Raw genomic sequence first — 19,771 nt, forward strand, 5'->3', positions numbered from 1 at the left:
TATACCCTTTGAATAAGAATTGTGTTTAAGTTGTAATTTGCTTAGAGTAGAAGGGCTATATGCTCTTAATGTAGGTTAAAATAGTAGAGTGTGCATGGGGGTAGTTTGGAGGGCTTGGTAGGAGTGTGGAGAAGAGTATATTGTAGGGAGGAGATTCTTAAAAGAAAATATGTGAGTGTCACATGTAGTCCTAGGACAGAACCTATTAGTCTCCAATAAATTATTAAATACAGTTGTTCCATGCCAAATTTAAATTTTTTAAAATATGAGACTCAGTCTCCCTATCTCTGTGGTTTTGTGCATACTGTTATATGTCTTTAGTTTTCTACAGTTTTTTGCTTTTTGCTTATTTATCTACACAAAGTGTAGATTTTATGCAATTTTATTTTTCATATAATTTTACATACATCTCTAAATATATATAAAATTTTATGTAAGATTTATATAAATTTAGAGGTTATACAGATTTTTACAGTTAGAGTATAGACATTGGGTATATTGCCTGGGTCTACTGAGTTGGTTAGAGGCTCTTAGACCTTAGATTCTGTGGTCAGGCCCCATGTGAAGAAGAATCTCTAGACTGAGCAAATCAGAGGACAGGAGAAAACAATTCTCTTCTAACATCAGGTCTTCTCATTCCAAGTGGCACAATCGCATTGGATAGTAACTCCCAGCTCAGGGCTAAGTTCTCTTTGTAGTTAAAAGATACGTTAACTATTAATAAGTATGAAAATTCACTAGCTTTACAGTAACTTCTGGCTCCACAACTTTAGGAAATATGAGGTTACTGGGTTTTTTTGAATACTGTTTACTTTTTATTTTATTTTTTAATTAATTAATTAATTTTTGGCTGCATTGGGTCTTCGTTGCTGCGCGCGGGCTTTCTCTAGTTGCAGTGAGTGGGGGCTACTCTTCGTTGCTGTGCGCGAGCTTCTCATTGCGGTGGCTTCTCTTGTTGCGGAGCACAGGCTCTAGGTGCGTGGGCTTCAGTAGTTGTGGCACGCGGGCTCAGTAGTTGTGGCTTGCGGGCTCTAGAGCGCAGGCTCAGTAGTTGTGGCACCCGGGCTTAGCTGCTCTGCGGCATGTGGGATCTTCCAGGATTAGGGCTCAAACCCGTGTCCCCCGCATTGGCAGGTGGATTCTTAACCACTGTGCCACCAGGGAAGTCCCTTGAGTACTGTTTAGATTTCCAATCATAAAGATTTAAGAAGCCAATTGAGGAACGAGGCAGATGTTAAGGTAGGAGATAAGAGTTGATGCCTGTCTCTAATTCCTTAGTTAGCCACTTTCTTACTAAATGAAGTTTATAATGCACAGGCTACTTCAGAGGAAATGCTCTGAAGTGTTGTCTTAGGAAGTACTAATGGTCCCTAAAGGACCAAGCATCAGATGTATGTGACTGTTGTTTTGTTCAAAAAGTTAATTTCCATCTTTAGGAAAGAGGATTTGGAGTCTTAATTTTAACGTATTTTAGAAAAACAAATAAAAATCCTTTATTGAGGTTTAGTTTTTTTTTTAAGGAAAATAACATAATAACTTTGAATATATTTGAAATACACAAAACTAAAGCAACTGATGTGCTTTGTAATTATTAGCCACATCTTCTTCTTATTAAACAGCTCTATTTCTTGTCAGAAACAGAGGAAAATACATGTACGTCTGAGAAAGGAGCAAAAAAAAAAAAAAAAAAAAATCAAATTCATCCTTTCCCAAACAATCAATCAAAATTGACGGCCCCTTAACATATAATATGTAGGACACTGTAGTTTTCAGATGGAAGCAGCCTATAACATGGGTAGGAAGCACTTTATTTTTTTTAACATTTGATGAAGAAGCATTTGCTGAATTGGAAAAGTACTAACCTGTAACTCAAGATGGTGTCAGGAAATTAATATTATTTTCCCTGGTACTGCTTTATGTTTAGACGTAAATATTAGCAAATGTCAAGATTTGCAAGAAATGTCATGAAATTAATGATATATCTGTATTCTAACAAATTTGACTGCTTACTGCTTTGCAAACTGATGTTCAAACTTAAATATTTCATCTTAGAATCTCTAGCAATTGTTTTGGCATTAAAAGACCCTCCTCCCACTCCCCTCCAAAAACCCTAGCTATTTTCATTGTAGTCTTAAGTGATAACAGATATACAGTGTAATAGAGTGAGGAAAGATGATTGCAGAAATTTGAATTATGAAAGGAATCTAATCATTTTAGCTCAGTTAACTTGATTTTTATATGTTTTAAGCAGAAATTGGAATTTATATGAGGTGGTGTCAGAAAGCTCTTTGCATTTATAAATGCTCACTCCTGCAAGTTAAAAACCCTGGTTCATAATTCCCACTTTGGGTCTTGGGAGCCACTTTTCAATCATTTCTCTCTGCTAATTTTGGTGTCACCCTCATTTCTTTTTAAACGATTCATTTTGAGCAAATTTGTAAATGGCCCTGATGTGTTCTACAATTTAGTCAATTACTGTTTCAGCCTGCAAGCCTCCTGGGGAACGGAACATACATGGCCTGAAGGTACGAATTTCAATAATTGTTTCAGTAAAGTTAGATGGATTTGTAATGCTGTGTTCCACTTATTGAAATGTCAAATAAAACTGCACTTTCTCAAGCTCTGACAAGCGTTCCTTTTTTTTTTTTTTTTTAAATGGGATGTGGAGGGGAATTCATTAGTATTTGTTCTATATGTGTACATATTGGGGTTTTGATGCCGTATTTTTAAAAAATTATTATTATTTGGAATTCTTTTGTTGGTCTGTTTCTTCAGGATGACCCTGGGTACTGGTCTCCACAAAGATTTACTTGAGGAAAAATATAGACTTCATTTCAGTGATTAATTAAGCACATAAGCATATTGCACACAGAATACCCCCCTCTTCTTTTGACATGTTTATGCTAGAAACATATATCTATTTAATGTCCTTTCATTGTTCTGCATATTTTGAATTCTGGATTTCTGCTTAAGGCTTTACATTTAAAAGAAAAACTGGCTATTGTATTAGACTCAAGCGTTTTATAATTAATTACTTGGACCTCATTTTTCAGTGAATAAGAAACATTCTGCAATGTTCTACCTGGTTTTAAGGCTGGAGGGGTATGATATCGTGAGGTTCACTACTAACCCTTGGATGTATTCTTAATATACTTTTTTGAACATACTGTTTTTTATATAAAACAAAAAGAAACAGTGAACTGAATTTTTTCACTAGAGTTGAATTCAATTCTAGACAGTGAATTGAAAATGTCCCCAGTTTACCTCTCCCTTTTTCAGCACTATTTAAGTATTTGAATAATGACAGGAACAAAGTATTATGTAATATACAGGTTGTACAGTTTTTATAACCTATATACTGAATAGACTCCAACCATGGGTCTGTCTAGTAAAAAGCTAATTAACCTTCATAGTGAAATGAGAAATTTGTGGCAAATTACAGGTTAATTAGAACTGTGTCCTCAGAACACAGACTGATCAAGATCCTTTCTTTACTTGTAGGTGAATACCCGGGCTGGATCCTCTCAACACAGCAGCCCAGCAGTCTCAGATTCACTTCCAAGCAATAGGTGAGAGCAAGCGAGTGACATGTGCCTCTAAGCATGAATATCTACCTAGTTGGGAGTGGAGAAGAGGCTTGTGGGATGACACCTCTTTTTTTTTTATAAGACCTCAAAAGTGTGTATGTGGCTAAGAAGAAATCTGACCAGTTAGGTAACCCTAGCTATGTATTGACTGAAAAGAAAGGACCTCATAGAGAAAGATAAAATTAGACATGTTGAACTATTTATTTTGGTCTGTGGAATGGTTTTCTTTCAGTCTCCAGATTATGCAGAAACAGAAGATTCAGTGCCTTTGACTGTTTTCATGCTTTGATGATCTGGTTTGTATAAGGCTTATTATTTTTGTCTTGCTTGTCCATCTTTTGGCAGTGTCATGCTCCACTGACATTTTTCCCAGAAAGAGGCAAGGAAGGAGTAACGTGGTGAAATTTAAATTGACCAGCCAAGTTGTCCATTTATGTATCTTTGGTGCACAAGAGATTGAGCTATTACAGAAGGAAGATAATTTTCATTAATTCATGCTAACATTGTCCCATACTGGAATGGATGCTAAAGACTTGAGCCTCTTCAAAGTGTTCTTCTGACAGGCCTGAGAACTTACTTCTAGAAGATTAAGGTTCTCAAGTAGAAGGACCTGCTTAAGCTGAAAGAATTCTAGATCATATTTGTTATATATTCAGTTATTCAGCTGGTTAACATCTTATTACTGTACTTGAAGATGACACTTGAAGGTGATTGCTCTGTGTGTATGTATTCACTCTGGTGACTGAAAAGCCATCATTGAGCTGGATCACCCTTCCATTGTGTGCCCAGGTCTTTCTGGGTTTAGGGCAGTAGTCAGTGTTTGCACAGCCCTTATCTGCTGAGATGTAGCTTAGGCTTCTACTTTCCCTTCCATGCCCCTCCTTACCCCCTCCACCCAACGTCTTGGTTCTTTTGCCACTGGGCTTTACTGCAGGTAATTTAAAGTCTCTCCTTCTGACTCTCTCTCTGCTCTCCTGTCCCCTCCCCAAAAGTCACTTCCTTGATTGCTTTATTGTAGTGTCAGTATATCTTACCCACAGCTTTCCTGCTATGAACACACTACTCTTAGAGTGTGTTTCCTTCTTAAACAATTTATTCTGTGTTAAAATACATCCACTGGTTATTCACCAGTGGATCATCTGTCTTGTGGTCCTGAGGGGTACGTCTTTTAGTCCTCATCCAAGTGCTTGGCCCTGCCAGACGATGCTCTGAGGCTTCTCTTTTCATGCTTGTTGGGCATGAGAGCCATGTCCACCGAGTAGAGGCATGGGGACTGAGGGTCACTTGTTACATTCAGCTCGAAGAGGGCAGGGCCTTTAATTATTACCACTACTTCTAGAAAAAATGTTATTCAGACAGACTGACTATTAGCCTTGAGTGAAAACAAGGACTTTTCCTGGTGTTTTAGGTCAAAGTTCATCATGGTATAAAAAGCAGGATGGAGTTGAAAAAGACAGTAAGGCAGAGAAGCAGCAGGATAACTTTTCAACTCTCTCAGATTTGGTTTTAACCAAAACCAAAGTGGATTAGCTTGGCTTTTTAAAAACTATCATTTATATTCACAGAGTATTTTAAAATCTTTGGGCTGGAAAGAGACTATCTGATCTAGTGGTTCTCAGCCCTTTGTTGCAGCATCTTCCTTTAGGGATATGACAGCCTCCCAAATAGTAATGGTAGTTTGCTCCAGAAGTGATTTTTGTTATGGGAGGAATGCAGTTTGAAAAAGTCCTACAGGTGATTTTAATATGCCACCCTAGGTTGGCCATGTTCTGTGCCCCATATTGATAACTAATCAAAAGTATTTATCAAGTGCCTCCTATTTATTCAGTGCTGTCCTACCCACTAGGAATACAATGTGGTCCTTATCCTCTGGAGCTTGCTGTCTCATAGGCATACAGACCACCTCCCCCCAGTATACAAATAATTATGCTTTATAATTAGTGTTATGAAGGAAACAAGCAGATTTTGAAGTGAGAGAATACTGGGCAGGATTGTGTTTAGATTTGGACGGGGTGCCCAGGGGAGAGTGGCATTCCACTTCGGCCTGAAGGGTGAGAAATACCTAACCACATCAAGAGCCAGAGAAGGGCATTTCAGAGGGTGGGGAGAGTGTAAGTGAAGGCCCTTGGGTGGAAAAGGAGCTCCATGTGTTCAGAAGGAGGCCAGTTAGGCTGGAGCCCAGGGAGGGGTGCTGGGCTGGGGGAGGGAATGGAAAGGCGGGGAGAACAGTAGGAGTGATAGGAGAAAAGGAGGTGACAGGAGCTGGTTCCTGGGGCCTGGTGTTTGAGTTTTCCCCTCAGTGTATTGGCAAGCTGTTAGACGACTTTCAGCAGAGTGCCATGGCCAGCTCTGTGTTTATAGAAGACTCTTGCCTGTGGTGTGAAGCATGAGAAGGAGGGGCCCCCATCTAATCCTGCTCTCCTTAGGTGCCCGACTCCCCACTCCTTGCCAGATGGTCATCTGTGCTCTTCCTGAACAGCCCTGTGGCAGGAATGCACTTTATTGGCTGAGGCACCTGTTCCATGTTCATGTAGCTATGTCTCAGAACGTTCTTTTCGTGAGCTGAGATTTGTGTCCCTTTAGCACCCACTCGTAAAGATTGAGTTTAGCCCTCAGAACAGGGCTGTTCCCTCTTCTAGGTGATAGCTCTACTAGTCATCTTCCCTCCAAACATACTTCTTCTCCTAGGTTTCCTGTCTCAGTAAATTCTCCCACGTCCACCTGGATGCTAACTCCAGGGGACCCATCAGGCATCATTCACTGCTTCCTGGGTCTCCCTCAGCCCCACATCCAGTCAGTCCCTGCATTTATAGGTTCTACCTTCTGAATCACTGTGGAATCTGTCTACTTGCCAGCATCTCTGTTGTTGCAAAGGTAGATCAGGCTCCCTAGATTACTGCGATAGCCTCCCGTGTTGCCCCATTGCAGTCCCTCCTCCACGCTGCAGCCAGAGTGATCTTGCTAGTGCATGTTCTGAACCCATCATTCCCCCCTTTACTGCTCCTCACAACCTTCAGGACAAACTGTACCCTCCACAGCAGGTGAGCCATGGCCTGCCACGTGTGGGTCCTCTGCTCACTCTAGCCCCCTAGCCTGCCTTCCCCCCTTCCAACTGATGGTCCAGCTTTGTTGATGAATACATGGTCCCCTTAATGGATCACATTTCCTCTCACTACTGGGACTTCACATCCACTGCTGCCTCTTTCCTGCTTTCTTCTTTTAATCCATTCCCTTCTTCGCCTTCATTCTGGCTAACCTTCGTCATCTTTGGTGAACAAAGATGTTATCTTCTTCTGAAAATTGTCCCTGATTATTGCCCACCTCCCAGTCTATGCCAGGTACTCCTTCTCTGAATTCCCAATATCTCCCTGTGCTTGCTTTTACTGTAGTGGTTAGCACATTGTATTATAATCACCCCTGTCCCCCATTAGCTTCGGTACTCCTTGAGGACAGTGACTGTAGCATATTCATTGCTTTTTTTTGTTTTATTTTATTGAAATATAGTTGATTTACAATGGGTTAATTTCTGTTGTACAGCAAAGTGATTCAGTTATATATATATATGTATACATATATATATATTCTTTTTCATATTTTTTTCCATTATGGTTTTGAATGGATAAAGGAGATATGGTACATATATACAATGGGATACTACTCAGATGTATTCATTGTTGAATCCCCAGTTCCCAGCATGATGCTTGGCACATAGGTGATAGTCAGTAATGCTTCAATAAATGAGTGGACAAATGAATTTACATTCCCTTTAAATCTTGTCTCTGAATTAAATTCTCCCAACTCATTCAGCTTTTCTGATACAACATTATTTCTGGTCCCCTCACCCTTTTACTCTGGGTATCTCAGCGTCCCCTTAAAATGTCATTCCCAGATTACAATTGTATCACATTTAAATTTTAAAGTGTTTTTAAAAGTGATTTTTGGATAGCTCAAGTCACTGTGACCATGCAGATAAATAAAACATTGAGGGACTTCCCTGGTGGCGCACTGGTTAAAAATCCACCTGCCAAATCCTAAAGATGCTACCAGAAAACTACTAGAGCTAATCAATGAATTTGGTAAAGTAGCAGGATACAAAATTAATGCACAGAAATCTCTTGCATTCCTATACACTAGTGATGAAAAATCTGAAAGAGAAATCAAGGAAACACTCCCATTTACCATTGCAACAAAAAGAATAAAATACTTAGGAATAAACCTACCTAAGGAGACAAAAGACCTGTATGCAGAAAACTGTAAGACACTGATGAAGGAAATTAAAGATGATGCAACAGATGGAGAGATGTACCACATTCTTGGATTAGAAGAATCAACATTGTGAAAATGACTCTACTACCCAAAGCAATCTACAGATTCAGTGCAATCCCTATCAAACTACCAATGGCATTTTTCACAGAACTAGAAAAAAATTTTTCACAGTTTGTATGGAAACACAAAAGACCCCGAATAGCCAAAGCAATCTTGAGAAAGAAAAATGGAGCTGGAGGAATCAGGCTACCAGACTTCAGACTATACTGCAAAGCTACAGTAATCAAGACAGTATGGTACTGGCACAAAAACAGAAATATAGATCAATGGAACAGGATAGAAAGCCCAGAGATAAACCCACGCACTTATGGTAACCTCATTTTTGATAAAGGAGGCAAGAATACACAATGGAGAAAAGACAGCCTCTTCAGTAAGTGGTGCTGGGAAAACTGGACAGCTACATGTAAAAGAATGAAATTAAAACTCCCTAACACCATACACAAAAATAAACTCAGAATGGATTAAAGACCTAAATGTAAGGCCAGACAGTATAAAACTCTTAGAGGAAAACATAGGCAGAACACTCTATGACATAAATCACAGCAAGATCCTTTTTGTCCCACCTCCTAGAGAAATGGAAATAAAAACAAAAACAAATGGGACCTAATGAAACTTAAAAGCTTTTGCACAGGAAAGGAAACCATAAACAAGATGAAAAGACAACCCTCAGAATGGGAGAAAATATTTGCAAATGAAGCAACTGACAAAGGATTAATCTGCAAAATTTACAAGCAGCTCATGCAGCTCAGTATCAAAAAACAAACAATCCAATCCAAAAATGGTCAGAAGACCTAAATAGAGATTTCTCCAAAGGAGATATACAGATTGCCAACAAACACATGAAAGGATGCTTAACATCACTAATCATTAGAGAAATGCAAATCAAAACTACAATGAGGTATCACCTCACACCAGTCAGAATGGCCGTCATCCAAAAATCTACAAACAGTAAATGCTGGAGAGGGTGTGGAGAAAAGGGAACCCTCTTGCACTGTTGGTGGGAATGTAAATTGATACAGCCACTATGGAGAACAGTATGGAGGTTCCTTAAAAAACTAAAAATAGAACTACCGTACAACCCAGCAATCCCACTACTGGGCATATACCCTGAGGAAACCATAATTCAAAAAGAATCATGTACCACAATGTTCATTGCAGCACTATTTAGAATAGCCAGGACATGGAAGCAACCTAAGTGCCCATTGACAGATGAATGGATAAAGAAGATGTGGCACAGATATACAATGGAATATTACTCATCCATAAAAAGAAACAAAATTGAGTTATTTGTAGTGAGGTGGATGGACCTTTAGTCTGTCATACAGAGAGAAGTAAGTCAGAAAGAGAAAAACAAATACTGTATGCTAACATATATGGAATCAAAAAAAAATTTTTTTTTTTCTGAAAAACCTAAGGGTAGGACAGGATAAAGATGCAGACGTAGAGAATGGACTTGAGGACACAGGGAGGGGGAAGGGTAAGCTGGGACGAAGTGAGAGAGTGGCATGGACATATATACACTACCAAATGTAAAATAGGTAGCTAGTGGGAAGCAGCTGCATAGCACAGGGAGATCAGCTCGGGGCTTTGTGACCACCTAGAGATGTGGGATAAGGAGGGTGGGAGGGAGACACAAGAGGGAGGAGATATGGGGATATATGTATATGTATAGCTGATTCACTTTGTTATAAAGCAGAAACTAACACACCATTGTAAAGCAATTATACTCCAATAAAGATGTTTAAAAAAAAAAAAAAAGGATCCGCCTGCCAATGCAGGGGATGCGGGTTCGAGCCCTGGTCCAGGAAGATCCCACATGCTGTGGAGCAACTATGCCCGTGCACCACAGCTACTGAGCCTGCGATCTAGAGCCCACGAGCCACAAGTACTGAGCCTGCGTGCATAGAGCCCGTGCTCCGCAACAAGAGAAACCACTGCAATGAGAAGCCCACGCACCGCAACAAAGAGTAGCCCCTGCTTGCCACAACTAGAGAGAGCCCGTGTGCAACAACGAAAACCCAATGCAGCCAATAAATAAATAAATAAAAATAAAACATTGAGTAAACTGGGGCACAAAGGAATTGCCAGGATATATAAATATAATTTTTTACCAAAGTTCATAGCCAGATATTGACATAATGAATAAAATCAGTTTTTTCCTCTGTTACTCTCAAAGCATAAATTGGTCTTTGCCTTAGGTGGATATGTTTATTAAACTGAGTTTACTAATCCACATGGTGTTCCTAAACCATAATTACTGAATTCATGTCCCACTGCCAAGGCACAGCCTTTCCTAAACATTCTGGCTTTCTCCTTCTATAAAATTAGGATGATTAAATTTTCCATCTATCTACCTCTGATGTTAAGAAGATTGATGAAGTTGTTTTAAGGAATCACGTTTTGTTTTTTGGATGAAAGGTGTTTTGTAAATGCAGTGAATCAAAACGTTATTATTTCAAGTTGCATGACATAATGGAATATCTGTGGAGAAACATTGCCTGAGCATTGTTTGGTCATTTCTGTTTTTATAATAATTGCAAATATTAAATTGGGACCATTTATGGCAATATCAGGATCCAAATGTTTTCCAGAAAAAAAAAGTATGTGTGTAAGACAGACAGACTTTGAACAAGGTCCGTACCTTAGTTTTCTTTATGTATCAGGAATAACTTTCCCCCACAGGGTATACCCACAGTGGGTAGTTACTGTGAGGATTAGATCAGGATACTAAGTAATAGCATTTAGCACAGTGCGTGGCACATGGTCATCACTCAGGAAATGGTAGAGGCTAATATTTTGTTTTCAACTGGACTGATCTTAGGCAGTTGTTTATTTTGGGGGGGATGTATTTCAGCTTTAGTCCCATTCTGCAGTATTCTTAATTGCCACTTGAGTACATGAATTCTTAGACTTGGGAGGATGTTATTGAAGTTTAGAATCATTGGCTGAAGGCATGTTTTATAAAATCTGGGGAAAGTAGAGACTAGGGCTCCGTAGTTTGCATTTGACCATAGCAGAAGTTTAAGAAGTATTTATTAAGAAAAATAATTATAACTTGGAATGGTGAGTGTGGTCAAACTTGAAGTCTGTGGTTTTCTCAAATATAACTTATTAAAGGTACCAAATGAGTGTGTGTGTGTGTGTGTGTGTGTGTGTGTGTTACTACCATATAATAACCAGAATAATGACTATCATTTATCAGACACTTAGTGTGTGCCAAGTCATTGGGCTAGGTTCAAGAGTGGGAAGGAAATGGAATATATAGAGAGGTGAGTAAGATGTGGTATCTGTTCTCAGGGAGCTTCCAGTCTTGGGAGAGGGTGTGGTGGGAAGAAAGGTATCTACAGATAACTACCAAAGGGAGGAGAGTTAATTTGGCAGGTGGGTAGAGGATTAGAGTAGATAGATTAAGGATAGAGTTAACAAGCTTTAAATTTCAAATTAGAACATTGATGGGAGGAGGTATTATTTTATGCACCACTCTGCTAACTGGGAGGATGTGTACAGGTATAACTCATCATAAAGCTAGAAGGACTTCACAGCATCCTTTGGCCACTTTCCCTAAACTCATCCACATAAATGTTTACATAGTCATAAATGTCCAGAGAAGAAGATTTCCGTATTTCTTACATACCTATGGAAGCTGGGTTTCATACCTACAGGAAAGGAAAGGAAAGAGAAGGCAGCTAAAATTGATTTAATACTTACTATGTGCAAGAAACAGATGCTAGGGCTTTTTGTAATATTTAATTTTCTTGGTTACACTATAATGTTGATATTTCCCCCATTTTATAGAAAGGGGAAATTGAGGTTCAGAGAGGATAAGTATCTTGTTCCAGAGCACACAGCTAGTGAGTACCAGGATTTATTTCTATTACACATTTGCTTCCCAGGAAGCTGAATTGTAAATTTTAACTATAGTAAAAAATGAGGACTTAAATTATTTTATCTTTTGAAGTTCTATAGTCTTTGTTTGCTGTGAACATTCTAAGAGTGCATTGTTAAGTACTTGATATTTAGCAGATGACAGAGTCCACATAAAATAACCACTGTAAAGCTACTCAGAGGCAGCAGAACTAATAGCAAAAAGAGGTCTCTGAAATAGTCCATACAATAGCCTAGCTTCATTATGACAGGAGGCTTTTTTATTGCTTTAGATTACTAACGGGGTTTCAGTCTCTTATCGATACCTTTGCCATTTGGCCAGTTACTTTAGAAAATATTTTATGTAGGGAGAAGGATGTAAAGAGTAGTGTAGTCTATGTCTACACCTAAAACAAAAATGTGTTTTAGTCTGGAATTTTCAGTGGTGTTCAAAGGTGCTGATGAACTTGCCATTAAAAACTATGTCTTTTCTTTTCAGCTTGAAGAAGTCTTCTGCTGAACTGAAAAAAATATTAGCCAATGGCCAGGTAGGTGTCATTACGTATTAAGACTATAGTAATAACTTAGTGCTGTCTAGTTTTTGTATCCATAAACTTAATAAACAGATAAAGGGTCTATAAATTTCTTCTTGTCATAAATGAATTACATGCTTAATTTGATTGGCAGAACAATTTGCAGCACGTTTTTCAAACTGTGCTAATGGGTTTCACTCCCAGCAGATTGAAGTACCATGCACACACCCTGCTGCCAGCGCGGTGTAAAAAAAGTTAATCAGTTCGGAACAAGTGTGTCAACCCATGGGTTGTTGAAATGGCCCTGCATCCTGAGGTGACTGTTTCTTTATCTTTAAGGAGAAAAAGAGAAACTGTTACTTTCTCACCTTAGTTCCTTCTTTTGTCCTGAAACTAACACTGGCTTTTTAGGGGAACAGAGTCACAGCAGACCTTTGGCATTTAAAATTCCTGGGCTTCAGGGACCCTCAGTTTGCCTAGTTGACTGGTCATCTAAAGCAGAATGACCTACTCCAGCCAGTGACGGATAAACAGGCTGGCAGCCCAGTTATTTCTCACTAATTTTGATTAAATGGACACATCTGAAATAATATAGTGCTTTTAAACATACACTGGTAAATTAAGCTACCTACAGGGTCCTCGATTCTTCAATAGCAACATAAATGCGTTTTAATGTTTGTTATAGAGGAAGCCCTTTGATAGCCTTGGAGGCAGGGCGCCTGTCCATTGCGATCAAGCCTGCCTATTAGGCTCTATTGACTGAGACATCTGTGTCACCGCAAATAAAAGACTCTTATTGATTTTCTTAACTGCTGTTCACTTCCCGTCCATGTTTCGAAGGCTGAAATCTTAATTATCTCAGATGCTTATTCAGTGCCTTCACATGCTGACCTCTCCAATCCTCATTGGCATTTCATGAATCAAGTACTTGGAGTGGAGCATGTCAAGAAGACAAAGCTGGGTCCTCGTGCTTGTCCTTTAATATCACCTGTAACTTTGTGGCCTAATAGATGTGCATGCCTTAAAACAAGGATTGAATGGTGGTACTTTTGGAAGCCTTACTTGTTTAGCCCGTAATCCCTTGAATACAGTTAGAAAAAGTAAGTTGATCTGGTTTTGACATTTGATCATCATCTAGAGTGTGTGAATTCTAGTCCTTAACTATCCAATATATGGCTAAGGAGAATCTGGTGTTGTATGTATGTGCAACATATGTATGTATGTTGTATGTATAATCTTAATGGTCCCCATATTTCATATTTATCTAATAGTACTTTTAACTTCAAGCAGCCAAAGTTTTGTTTAGATTGAGGTCCGCATACATGTTCCCCTAGTGCCCTGCATGTTTTCAGAAACATGAAACAAAACCTGGTTGCCTTTCTGTCTCCTTATGGTCACTGCCAAACCCATTATTGTCCTCTTGTTCTCCCTCTTTTCCCCCCGGAGGGAAGCATACATGGTTGTGCAGGTGTATTTCTTACACGTCTCCAGCACTTGGCGTTAATGTGACTAAGAGCTGAAATATTGAGCCTACGATATTTATGTATCTCCAACATGTTTGCATCCTAGTTACTAACTGTAATTTATGTGTGAGTTACTAGTGTTCTTCAGCTGGAAAATATATTTCAAAATTGACATAAATTAAGAAGCTTTAACTACATTTGTTCAACCCAGGCAATGGAGAATAACCTGTCATAGATTCCTCTTTCAAAAATGAAAAACAGTTTATTTCCAGGGCAAAAAATAAACATTCTGAAATATTCCTAGTGTTCTGAACCTAGTACCATAAATATCTTAGTGGTCTTGGTTAGGAGATTCTCTTTGGTGGAAGATTGTCATGGCAATGATTTTTGACACTTAAAGATTGTTTATTGCTTTCCCTTGGAAATGTGATAATCCCACATTAAACAGTATGGCATTTCCTTTCTTTTAAGGATTAGCCATTGTTATGTTTACTTTTATTCACGAAAATGAACAGTACAAAACAAAGAACTCCCACCTTTGGAAGTCTTCAAAATACCTCCTCCTCTTAATTCCTCAGTTCTTGGTGCTATCAGGTAACTAAAGAGTGAGTGAGATTGCATTGCAGTGAGGTAATGTGCACAGTTGTGGCATCAATAAATTTCTGGGCTGAACACTGACACCACTTGATATGGAAGATGTAAGTCACATTTAACGATACTTTAACACTTGAGCATAGTTTTTTATTTTAGTGGTTTATGCTCTCAAGCATTAATAATGATTTGCCTTTCCACTAGCCTCCACTTAGATTTAATAAGGAATTCATATTAATCATTAAAAGAAAGGGACATGATTCTTCAAGATAATCAAATATTGACAGGTTAGAAATAGCTTTCTGCCTGGGTTCATTGATATAGGTTATGTGATATAAATATTTATTTCTTTTCTGTCACTCAGAGTAAATGCCACCAATTGATTCAGCATTGATATAGTGTCAACAGTTCATAAGAAACATTTGACTGGCTTGTGTTTTCCGATTAGTCTCTGCTCTATAAAGTGGGATTTACTAAATCTCTCCAATTGTCTGCTCATAGAGTGTGACTGCTTTCTGAAACTATTATTGCTTCGATTTGTGAAGCAAAGGTCTGGTGATAGGACTAGTTCTGTCAGACCTTTACATATAAAATAAGGATTAATTGAGCTTTTTTATTTTAATGATTTATAAGCAATAGGTACTGATTCTTCTTAACACAGGCAGACAATAAACAAAGAATATTTTCTTTGCTGATCTATAATTGAATTCCATTTCATTTTCCCCATTAATTTCATTAACATTATATTAAACACTTTAAAAAGTTTAACATTTAGTCTTTGGAATGGAGACATTGTTCTTCTGTAATCGCTTTGTGAGGGAGGGTTCCTTTTTTCCAGCTTAAAAAAAAACAAATCATAAGGTATTTTTGGCAAGTTGTACTGAGAGCTATAAATCAGTACCACTGATGTGTTTCTGGGTGTGTTTTTCCCATTTCAGTTGTAGTGCGGTATCATCTGTTTAACATTGGCCCTTGATTTGAAACTGATTAGAAATGGCCCAGTGGGTCAATTTAAAGGATTAAAAAAGTACAGTCACTCCAAGGATGTATGACTTTGACCTTTGCATCTCTGAAGTTGTCTTTCCTCTGTTTGTTTTTTATAATTTGTAGGAGAGGGTGACAGTATTTTTCTGTTTCTGGTAAATCAAGTATAAATGTACTGTGAAGTCACAAAACTAGAAATAATTCTAATCCTGCTTCATGTTTGGCTGTTATTTTGAGAACTTCAGATGCCTTTAAAAAACTTTCTGTGTTTAGAAAAAAAAAAAGGAGGAGGAAGAAAAATAGTATTCGACTGTAAAGTTAGCTTTAAAGAGTGTCCTATTACCAGTATATAAAGCTCTTAGATTCTTATGGTTCGTCTCAGATCCCATACGAAGACCTAAACATAGATGAGACTGTGTAAGTCCAAACTGCATGGCACCTCCCCTCCCCGCACAGACACAACCTTTCCGCCCCCTGGGGTGTCACGTCCACGTTCTTTCACAGCCCCCATCTCTTTCAGCAGCAGCAGCAGCAGCAGAGCCCAGTGCCAATCATCTCTCCCAGGTCATTTTGCTGTTGCGGCAGTTGACACGTCATTGTAACTCTCAGGGTTTTTTCTCCCTCCTCCCTCACATCTATTATTCTGCCTTTTATTTGCTTTTTTTTTTTTTTTTTAGTCAAAACAAGGAAACTGATCTGTATTTAAAAATTATTTGGTATCTTTATTGAATAAAAACTTTCTTTTACCTCTTTTTAATCTAAAGAGCTATGTGATTTCTCTTCTTAAAAACAAATATCGTAGTTGATGAAATCGCTTTTAACTTTTGAGTGCCCTTCACTTGATTATTTTCCTTCCTATGGACCAGGGACCATTGATGGAGAGGATGTCCCTCTGTACTTACACATGAGATCAGCTGCTAAGATAGAGCACTGAGCAGAGTAACCTGAAAGACTGAGTTCTCACCTTGGCTAGTTGCTATTTACTAGTTATATGACCCAAACGAATTGGGTTATATGTTTAAAATGTTGTAAAAGTGTGTGATTTTTATGATACTTGATCCCAACTGTCATATTTAAATGTTATACTTTGTAGGCTTATAAATTCCACTTTTGTATCATAATGAGTACTGTTTCTATGCTTCATTTTGAAAAGTTGAATAATATGCTCTTCTAAACTAAAAAGGCAGAAATGTTATTAGCTACTTGTTGATCCCTTTAATGATTTTTTAATATTTAAGATCAATTAAAGTAATCCATTTTGATTAGATATACAAAATTCTCAGAATTCGTTTGTGATCAGTTTATAAGCTTGACTGTAATAGTTTTCCTTTTTAAAACTTTTTTAACGTGAATAATATTTGAATACTCTATGAAAATTGGAAGATTCAAATAAGCAAAAAGAAAAAAGATCTGATATTTTTAAATAGAAAAATCTATCAATCATTTTATAGGCCAGGCAAATGTCTATATAAAACTTTAAAACAGTGTCGAAACAATTTTTTATGGATACTGTCTTTTTGAGTGACGTGGTTCTAGAACTTATTTTTTAAAACCATTTTTATCTTTATGAGACTCTTAAAATCTTTCTCATTATCTGAGGGATTCCAAATTTGCACCCTTGAATTTGCCTAAACATTGTGTTAGTGTGCACATGCACGTGCGTGCACACACACCCCCCCACCACGCCCCATACGGCGTCCACAACATCATCTCCCATCTCTCTGGAGCGTTCAGCTTATCCCCTGCCTTTTTTTTTTTTTTTACATCTACCACTCCTGGTTAGGTTGGAGTGCTGGGTGGGTGGCTGCTCCACTTCTCTTTTCAACCTAGTGGGTATTAAAGTTAAAAAAGACTATGGTGTTGGGATTATAGTGGTTGAAGCTGCTCAGAGACCTGCCCCTTTGCCTTTTCTGCCTCCAACAAAATCCCACAAAATCAAGCCCCCTCCGAAGTCCTAGGTCTCTCACAGTATATCATTGGAATATATAATATCAATGAGTCTTATGTTTATATTTTTCTAAGAGGAAACTACTGGTCCTTTTACCTGGAGTGTTGGAGGTGGAGGGAATGTAATCACAGGTTGTGACCTCTCCAGAGCCTGGATCCTATAGCTACATGCTGCTTACCCTTAAATTTCAGTGCCACCAATTCAGAATTTGTAGACGTTGAGTGAGTAAAATTTCTCCGAGAAATTTACTTCAGGCTCTGATGAGGGTGCAGCTTGTTAAGCAAGTTAATAGTACAAATTAGGTTGTTAGAGTCATGTTTGGGCTACCTTGAGGAATGTTTTCAAGGAATTAGCCTATTTGTACCTGCCAATAGATGCTGCTATTTACATATGTATCTCTTACACCCTTTGATCAAATTAAACCCAGTAGCACTCGGCTAGTTTATTTAGTATCTCAACTTGATGTGCTACTTTTCTTCATGCTGTTTTAAAATTTGTTTTTTGGTCCAGAATAATGAGATTTTCTTTTCTTTCTTCATGCCACATATAATGAAGAACAGAATTTCCCTCAAATAGGAAAATTGTTGCCAATTTTTCTGACTTGTCTGTCATTTTGCCTCTGACCCTAAATATAGTAACTAGCTAATTGCAAATTACGTCAGTCAGGTTTTACTACAATTAAATGGGGTGCTGAATTGGCCTTTATACATTAATCTGTCAATATTCTTTTAGGGTTTGGCAGAATGGCTTGGAAAGGAAGCTGTTTCTGTTACCTGCACTATGTTCCTAATTATCACAGCTCTCTGAAGCTTCAACCTCAGAAATGTGTAGACAAAAATATTTCCCTTGATGAATGGAACCTTGCTTTATTCCATTGGTGGAAGTTCAGAGTAGAGCAAAATATTTAAAGCTTTACTATAATGGTCTGAAAGCAAACTATTTTTTTCCAGGTGATATTGAATTAAAAACTCCATCCATTTTCTGCCCATGCAAGGCAGTGCAATTCCCTGGAAATTGATTTTTTTTCAGGGCTTACTATGGCTTTTCCCGAGCTTTAGCTATATGGAAAATAACACCTTTATTGAATCCACTTAGTGAATAAAGTTGGCAGTTAATTTTTAAGCAACTGGACCAGTGTGTAGAAAATTACTGAATGCCTCAAATAGAATCTGACTAGTCTTAAAGTCATTTGATAAATAATTATTTAGGGAGTTCTTTCAAACTCTAAAACATTATTTTTTGGGTACTAAAATAGTTCACTTCTATTCACGGTTCAAATGAGAGTAGTATTTGTGGTATAATAGTTTTACAGAACCTGGGAAAATGCACATACTGTTTTACATAATAACTTACAAAAATGACTTTATATGAATCACGTGCCTATCTATTTTCCTTTTATGCATTATAATATTTGACTATATGTGCATTTTAAAGTGCATTGATTTAGCACTTTTCCATGAGCATAAGATTTCTACCCAGCTATTGCTGTGTACTAATTTATCATTTTCAAAAAAAGGCTATATCTACTCTAGGAAAATCGTTAACATTATTCAGTTAGTTTGTTTAATGTTAATTAGAGGGTCACTTGAGGAGTTTTCAGGGGCTGATTTATTTACAAATTGTGCATTGGATTACTAGAAGTGTGTGTGTGTGTGTGTGTGTGTTTTCTTGCCAAGTTTGACTTTGGTTATGTGCAGTGCTGTTTGGCAGTGGTTATGTAGTGCTGGAGACTGTGTTCTTATCAGTATCTCTGACCTGACCCTTTTGAGCTATGTTATATCATTCCATTTTGACACCTTTTATCAAACTTTAATGAAATGACCCAGGCAAACAAATTGTCATTAAACTTTCCATCACTTTGTCCCTTGGTATCGTCTTTTATAAATTGGACAGCAAATGTTGTATTGATCTTCTCGTTCTTGCAGCTGAACTTGAAATGACCCAGACTGCTTGTTGTTTATGGCCCAGAGTTGCTTTTCCTTGACATTTCCATCCACAGCATGACACCCTTTTTGTTTTTCTTTCTTTCTTGTGGAGATGAATGAACAAGACATACGGTATCGAGACACTCTTGGTCATGGCAACGGAGGCACAGTCTACAAGTGAGTAGTCAATTTTGTTTAAACTTTCTATCCACTTTTGCCAAATGTGGGTATCCAAGTTCTCCATGGCAAAGATTTTTAAATGACCACCAGTGCTTAGATTTTACTTCCACATTTGACTCCAAAATTCTGCAAGGAATCTATTTTCTCAGGAATTGCTTGGAAAAGTGCATTTATATTGCCTTTTTAATATTTCTGAGTCTGCATCTCTCCTGGGTGAGCATTTAATAGTCCACCATTAGCAAGTATACCTTTAACCGGCCTGAAGTTTAATGTATTTTTTTCCTTCGCTCTTTAACACCGTTATTTTTATTTTTTTTTAACTTGCTAGCACCCTATGCTAGTCCCCTGCCTGTGTATGTACAGCTATGCC

The 19,771-nt window shown here is 38.0% G+C and overlaps 1 protein-coding gene across 5 annotated transcripts in view; it reads left to right on the forward strand.

Annotated features, from left to right (window-relative positions):
* Positions 1–19,771, forward strand: part of MAP2K5 (mitogen-activated protein kinase kinase 5) — a 263,644-nt gene that overhangs the window by 37,021 nt on the left and 206,852 nt on the right. For all 5 annotated transcript variants that reach the window (XM_068554385.1, XM_068554405.1, XM_068554395.1 and 2 more), the window contains exons 5-8: positions 2,485–2,525; positions 3,502–3,569; positions 12,277–12,325; positions 19,334–19,398. In XM_068554385.1, the coding sequence (XP_068410486.1) occupies positions 2,485–2,525; positions 3,502–3,569; positions 12,277–12,325; positions 19,334–19,398 (223 nt within the window). The remainder of the gene's footprint in view (positions 1–2,484; positions 2,526–3,501; positions 3,570–12,276; positions 12,326–19,333; positions 19,399–19,771) is intronic.

Source organism: Eschrichtius robustus, chromosome 1 (assembly GCF_028021215.1).
Source record: "Eschrichtius robustus isolate mEscRob2 chromosome 1, mEscRob2.pri, whole genome shotgun sequence".
Lineage (NCBI taxonomy): Eukaryota > Metazoa > Chordata > Mammalia > Artiodactyla > Eschrichtiidae > Eschrichtius > Eschrichtius robustus.